At 55.4% G+C, this 7,228-nt stretch overlaps 1 protein-coding gene across 2 annotated transcripts; it reads left to right on the top strand.

The window, feature by feature from the left end:
* Window positions 1-364: 364 nt before the first annotated feature.
* On the top strand, window positions 365-4,529 carry SIX3 (SIX homeobox 3). 2 transcript variants are annotated; one of them, XM_058428590.1, is made up of 3 exons: window positions 365-1,381; window positions 3,036-3,195; window positions 3,564-3,697. In XM_058428590.1, the coding sequence occupies exons 1-3, from the start codon at window positions 579-581 to the stop codon at window positions 3,651-3,653; spliced, it is 1,053 nt and encodes a 350-aa protein (XP_058284573.1). In that variant the 5' UTR covers window positions 365-578; the 3' UTR covers window positions 3,654-3,697. The 2 variants fall into 2 exon arrangements, with proteins under 2 accessions (XP_058284573.1, XP_032033068.1); XM_032177177.2 differs by having other exon boundaries at window positions 3,036-4,529.
* Window positions 4,530-7,228: the final 2,699 nt, after the last annotated feature.

The raw sequence follows: 7,228 nt of genomic DNA, 5'->3' as shown, positions 1-7,228 counted from the left end.
CTTCTCCCTCCTTCCCCTGCTCTCCCCCTCCCCCCGCCCTCTGGCTAAGTGGTAAAACCGTCCTTACGTTCTCGGTATTGATTGGCAGGGCTGACAGTGATTGGCAGTGGTTGCCGTGGCAACGCCACAACGACACGCCACAGACCAATAGAAAAGCGAAACAAAATGTTTCAATGCTGCACTCACTGTGGATTTAGGGGAGATATTATGAGGCTGTTGTCATTAGGGCGACTGCGGTGGAATCGCTGAATCTTGACTTGGCGGTGGTTGGCTCTCCCTCTCTTCTCTCCCTCTCCCTCTCTGTCTCGGGTTCTCTCTCTGCGCGCGCGCACCGGGCCGCTCTCCTTCCTCCCTCTCTATGTGGCTGCGCGGGTGTGTGTGTGTGTGGATGTGTGTGGGGTGTGGGTGTCCCTTACGCCCTTCCTCCTCCCCCTCCTCCTCCTCCTGCTCCCCCCTCCTTTCCTTCTCCTCCTCCCCCCTCTCCTCTCCCTCCTCCTGGTCCTCATCGCCCCTCTCCTCCTCTTCCTCCCCTCTCTCTTCCTCTCCCTGAATTTTCTCCTCTCCTCTCAGGTCAGTCCATGGTATTCCGCTCCCCCCTAGACCTCTATTCCTCCCACTTCTTGTTGCCAAACTTCGCCGATTCTCACCACCGCTCCATACTTCTGGCGAGTAGCGGCGGCGGGAACGGTGCGGGCGGCGGCGGCGGCGCGGGAGGCGGCAGCGGCGGCGGGAACGGTGCGGGAGGCGGCGGTGCTGGCGGAGCAGGCGGCGGCGGCGGCGGCTCCAGGGCCCCCCCGGAAGAGTTGTCCATGTTCCAGCTGCCCACCCTCAACTTCTCGCCGGAGCAGGTGGCCAGCGTCTGTGAGACGCTGGAGGAGACGGGCGACATCGAGCGGCTGGGCCGCTTCCTCTGGTCGCTGCCCGTGGCCCCCGGGGCGTGCGAGGCCATCAACAAACACGAGTCGATCCTGCGCGCGCGCGCCGTGGTCGCCTTCCACACGGGCAACTTCCGCGACCTCTACCACATCCTTGAGAACCACAAGTTCACCAAGGAGTCTCACGGCAAGCTGCAGGCCATGTGGCTCGAGGCGCACTACCAGGAGGCCGAGAAGCTGCGCGGCCGCCCACTCGGCCCGGTGGACAAGTACCGCGTGCGCAAGAAGTTCCCGCTGCCACGCACCATCTGGGACGGCGAGCAGAAGACGCATTGCTTCAAGGAGCGGACTCGGAGCCTGCTGCGGGAGTGGTACCTGCAGGACCCCTACCCCAACCCCAGCAAGAAACGCGAACTGGCGCAGGCCACCGGCCTCACTCCCACACAAGTAGGCAACTGGTTTAAGAACCGGCGGCAGCGCGACCGCGCCGCGGCGGCCAAGAACAGGTTAGTGGCGGGGGCCGCGGCCTGGCTACAGCCTCAGAGGCCTGGGAAGGGGAGAGGGGTTGAGATGGGGCTAGCGGAGCGGCCGCTGAGAGCCAGGGAAGCCGTGACTCCTGGCCAGTCGGAGAAAGTTTAAGCTTGTCCGGGGCGCGCGGAAGAGGGGCCGGGCTGGCTGTGGGTGTATTGATTGCTTTGACCAAGAGGCGCTTTCGTCAGGGCGGAGAGTGTGCGCTTGAGACCCGAGTGCCCGCAGCCCCTGCGAGCCTTAAGCCCTGCGCTGCACCCGTGCCTGCCTCCTCAGCCCTGCCGCCAGCTCGGCGATCCTCTGGAGCCTAGAGACAGGGAGGGAAGGAAAGCACTCCTTGCCATCTGGTTCTTATTTCTGTGCATTGCAAAACCCTGGGAGAAATCCACGAGCGTCAGAGAGAGAAAAGTGAACCTGGGTCCCTATCACAAGGGGAAAAGGCCGGAGGCCACTGCGCAGCGGGCCTGTTTCCCGCAACGCTGCACGTTGCCTGACCGGGAGCAGGAGAACCGGGCTGGGAGTGGAGAGGCCTAGTGTGTGCGTGTGCGTGTGTGTGTGCACGCGCGTGTGCATGTACTCGCCCTCCTGTTCCAGCCGAGGAGAATCCCTTTGGTCCCCTAAGTTGGGAAGCGGGCACGAGCAGCCTCGCTGCCGGCAAGTTGGCCACAAAGTCACAAAATTGTATAGGGCTTGACCAACATCACAGGAGCTAGGCCTGGGGGAAGGAGAAAAAGAACCAGAGGGAAAGAAGTGGATAGGCGAAAGGAGTGGGGAGAGAAGGGAGAAAGAAGAGAGGAATTTGGGTGAAAGCCCTGATGTGGAGCCTGTGTCTCTCTCTATCCAGCCAGGAAGGCCCAGGGCCTGGTGTACCTCAGGGAGCAGGACCTCCAGCTGCTGACAGCTGCCCGTGGGTGGGGGCTGGGTGAGTTTCTGGAGGTGTGCTCGAGTTTAGGCGGCCGGGACCTGAGCCCATGGCCCTCTCACCCCTGCCGTGGAGCCCACTTTTCGTCTGATGAGGGGAGCGCCCAGGGTCAAGCCAAGGCCTCCTTGTGGAGAGAATTCCAGACACCAGGTCCAGGCAGAAGGTTCCCGGTGGGGGAAAGGGCAACTGGAGACTGCTCTGTGCTCCTCTCTTGCCTTCTCCTTTGCCCCTTTTCTGTCTCCCTGCTCTTTCCCCACTTTTCCACTGCCAGCTTTCCTTTTTTCTCTACCCTCGGTCCTGCGCTCTGCGCTGGTATCCAGAGAGCAAAGTATGCGGTTCTACCCGGAGACGGGCCGGGCGGTGAGGAACCCGCAGCTCCCGGTGTGTGTTTGAGGGAGCAGGGACGGGGTTACTGGGGGAACTCGACCGGTCGCGGGGCAGCCGGCTCAGTTTGAAGAGCCCCAGGGACTGCGGAGGGAAGAAGCGCCCGGCTCCTCTCCGACTTCTGCTTCTCCAGGGCTTGGCGTACTTTGCCGCTTGCACCCAGGCCTCCCCAAGCGGCCGGGCTCGGGTTCTGCCTCTCCTCCGAGGCCAGCCTCTATCTGAGAAGACTTGGGACGCTCCCGAAAGCGGAGTGGGGAGCGGCGGCGCGGGGGAGCCGGGTGGCGGGCCTCTGTGTCAGGGCGGGCGCGGCTCTCTTTCTCCCGCAGGCTCCAGCACCAGGCCATTGGACCCAGCGGCATGCGCTCGCTGGCCGAGCCCGGCTGCCCCACGCACGGCTCGGCAGAGTCGCCGTCCACGGCGGCCAGCCCGACCACCAGCGTGTCCAGCCTGACGGAGCGCGCGGACACCGGCACCTCCATCCTCTCGGTAACCTCCAGCGACTCGGAATGTGATGTATGATAGCCAAGGCCGCCCTCCTCCCCCTCCTTCCCCTCCTCCCCCACTCCTTCCCTTCCTCCTCCTAGCCCTCCTCCTCTTCCTCCTCCTCCTCCATCCCCAGAACAAACCGAAATCAGGATACCCAACCATACACACATACAAGTCCACACGCACTCCCACCCCAGCCAAAAATATATAAAAAACAAGAAAATAACAAATTAACCGCAAACTATCAACAACCCCCAATCACCATCTACCACTACGGCCACCCCAAAGGACCCCGACGCCAACAGACAGTCAAACGCTGATGTTGCGGGCAGAAAACATAAAAGAGGTGACAATTGTATACTTTCTAGGACAAGCACGGCTTCTCCTTTCGGTTCCCATGGACCCGGCACCCCACCTGCATGACGATTTATTTGTATCTGGGAAAATATTCTCTCTAGTTAAAAATGATTTAAAGAGTCGACTATACAAAAACCAATCACCACCACGAGGACAAGAGGACAAAAGCAAAACAGACAAAAAGAAAACAAAAATCGCCATCTCCGTTCCGAATTTGTTAAAAAAAAACAAAAAACAAAAAACAAAAAAAGACAGGGGGAAAAAAAAAGAACTCCTGGAGAGGGAAATAGCAAATGTTTCTTGCCTTTTGTTGCTCTCTCTCTTTTTTTTCTCTCACTCTCTTTCTTTCTCTTCTTCTGTCTGTTTTTAAGTCCAAGTATTGGTCAAACAAAATGCGATCTTCTGTTTTTTGTTCAGCAGACAATCATTTTCTTCGTAAGCACCTTTTTCTCTCCACTCTGTCACTGCCTGTGTGGGTACTGGTTATAAATGTGGAAAAAGAATAGTTATGACTGTAACAGATTTTTATTTTTATTTCAAAATTTTATATGAATTATGTATATCTTAATGATCGGTCATTTTCCCAGTTTGTAATATATGTGTAGAAATTGCCTGTATATGATATTGCTTTTTCTCCTCTCCCTTTCTCTTTCTGTCCTCTCCCTTTCTCTGTCTTCCTCCCCGCTCACCTGTCTCTTTTCTTTTTGGGGTTCTCCTCCCACTCGGTGCTCCTGGTGTCGACTTGGCAGTCAAGGAGAGGCATAGTGGCCTGGGTTAGGAAGAGGGACCCCGTCGCTAGCGAAAGCGGAGAGTGAGATTGTAGTATTCTTATGCAAAAGCTATTTCCAGTATTTCTTAGCAGCTTCAGAGGTATCTCTCGCTCCCTGTAGGGCGCTTTTACTGTTATCTTAAACTGCGTGTTTATCTATATGTAAAAACTTTCTAAAGCAAATACAGTATTCTCCATTTTCTTATCACTCCCAGAGACTGGTGTTTTTGTCCGCCCCTGGCTTGCAGCCGCGGGGTGCTCGGCCTTCACTTCCACTCCTGCTCACCTGAGCCGGGGCAGAATTTCAAGGCTGGATCTCAGCATTTTTTTCCCCCGAGGGCATTGGGAAGACCAGAACAGGCCCTCCGGAAAAGAGCCAAAGCTGGATCCTGAGCAAAAAGGCAAAGAGGGTTCGAGGGTTGGGAGCAGGAGGCTACCGCCAGTTTCTTCAGAGTGAGACACCAGGCCCACTTCACCACAGTATGCATTCAGCTCAAATTGTAGCCTGCCAAGACCCTGTGGGTCCTTGGGGGTGTTCTGGGTGTCTTTCAGTTGTTGCTTTGTTTTTTAAAAGGAAAAACATACAAGGTCGCCAAACCCCAGCATCCATCCCGAGTAGAGCTGACAGGTTTTGTCTTCCTCTTGGGGGGTGGGGGGGGGTGGGTGGGACAGTGGCCTGAGTGGGGAAGGCAGGAGGAGTGAGGGAGGAGGTCACTTGCAGAGTTTAGGGCCTAGAATTAGGGTGGACTCCCCTCCTCACCTCCTGAGTGTATGTCTATGTGACAGTGTGATTTGCCTTACGGGTCTTGATCTGTCTCCCTGAAATTTCTTCCCATCTTTGGGGTTCAGCTGGAGTCTCTCAAGCCCCTAAGACATTTCAGAGTTGGTTTACACTTTAAAATGAAAACCAAAAAATCACCACCTCTTACTAACCATGTTCCCACTGGCCCCAAGGTCTCCATGCCCTGGGTGGGGCCCCCAAAATTCCCTGGGATGGCTTGGCTGGCCGTGCATCTGCCGCTCTGGGCCAGGGTACCTGCACCCAAGGAGGAGCAAAAGGGGTAATTTCAGAAAACTTGCTTTTACTTGAAAGTCCAATTTCCAAAGCAAGGAGGACTGGGGGAATCCAAGCGTGCCTGGAATTTTGCATCCATTTCCAAACTAATTTTGACTTCCGATTTCCTTTTGTCCCCATCCCCAGCAGTGCCAGGGGGTTTAGGAGGGCCAGGCTGGGCAAAGAGGCTGTCTGGCCCAGAGGTGCCCTGAGTGTTCCAGTGGGAACTTGCATGTCCAGGGTGTGCATTTGCCAGACAGGGAAGGTTCCTGAGTGCACCCCTACTTAGAACCAGAGCATCCAGCCAACCTCCAGAGCTCCCAAGTTCTGTGGCCTGGCACACGGTGTCAGAATCTCTGTGTGTGTTCACTGCTCAGGAAAATGTTCCCTGTCCTGCCAGATTTCAGGCAATATTGACCCAGGTGGTAGGAATTTGGGAAAAAGACTGCCTGGATTCTACCCAACTTGAGCCTCTGTTCTGGGATGAGGAGCTCTGTCACCCACCTTTGCTTTTAGATAATCAGTCACATACTTGACACAGAGCTTGGGCCTGGAAGCCCAAAGAAGTGCCTGCCTCAGTGTGGAGAGTCTGGATGGACCCTGCTCAGCCAACTGACCAGAATTGATGGATGAAAGGCAAGAAGTGGCAATGCTGGAGGGTGACTCCTGGAAGGGCCTGCCTAGATAGAGGACATCAACGAGCAGGTGCCTTTTTGTCTAGGGGACAGGAGACAAACCTGGAAGTTAAAATGATTTCCTATCTCAACACACGGTGCAGAGAAAGCAGATTTGGGGCATCCAGTGCCCACTCCTTCTGTGTTGCAGAAAACTGTCCATCAGACTCCACAGCAGCCTTTAGCTTTGGAGGGCCTGGGCCTTACTGGGTGCCAGCAGCCTGTTGTCTATCTGTCTATCCTGCTATCTATCATGTATCACTCTCTCATCTCCTGTGTTTCCATCCAGGTCTGCACGAATACCAATACTCTATGCTTTGTACTTTCTGACCTTACATATAGGTTCCCTGCAGGAAGGACATGTGTGTTTGTTGTGGGTGTGTATATGTGTGCAATTCTGGATGCTGGGCTTTCAACCCTCAGTCAAGGTCTGCATACAAAAGGATGTGTGTGTGTGATGTTTGGTATAAATGTGTGTACAGTGCATTGGTGTGTGTCCAGTATGTTTTCATGTATATTGCATAGCCCAGGTATTCGTGTATGGCTTAGGCAGTTTCTGTGTCCTTCGTTCTGCAAGGAGTGCATATTGCGGGGCTCCAATACACCTACAAGGTACTTGGGCATGTGTCTTGTGGGTCTTGGGTCTAGCGTAGACATATGTGGGTTCCCTTGTTCTAGGCACTCCCTAGATATGACTGCCAGGCTGCCCACCTATAACAGGCCTTCCTGTCCCTTTAAGACATAAAGGATCTCAATGGGTATTCATTGGCTGGAGGGCAGAGGGTGATGGGGCTCTTTGGCTATCCCAGTCCATCCTTTATTCTGTTTGATTTACTGGGGATATTATGGTTGATTTGGCCTCTGCCCCTTTAAGCATCGGAGTGAGAGAATAGAGGCCCCTTTCTGGCCAGATCTTGCCTTTTACCAGCTGCTGGCCTAGTCTTTTTCTGGGCCCCTCAAAGCCCTGGCCAAAGTGGTCAACACCCTACAGGCCACTCAGACAGAGCTTGAGGGCAAGGCCAGGCTGAAGTTCCACCTGCAGAAAGCCATCTCAGTCACTGCACAGCCCCCACCTCCTGGGAATGCTGCAGGTTGTGCCTCAGCCAGGAGAATGTGTGCATTGGTGTGTGCTCTCTCGTGGGTCTTGTGAGCCTGGGTCAGGCCCAGTATGCAGGCCTA

Source organism: Hylobates moloch, unplaced genomic scaffold, assembly GCF_009828535.3.
Source record: "Hylobates moloch isolate HMO894 unplaced genomic scaffold, HMol_V3 SCAFFOLD_15, whole genome shotgun sequence".
NCBI classification, from domain to species: Eukaryota; Metazoa; Chordata; class Mammalia; order Primates; family Hylobatidae; genus Hylobates; species Hylobates moloch.
This window is presented reverse-complemented; position numbering and strand designations above follow the sequence as displayed.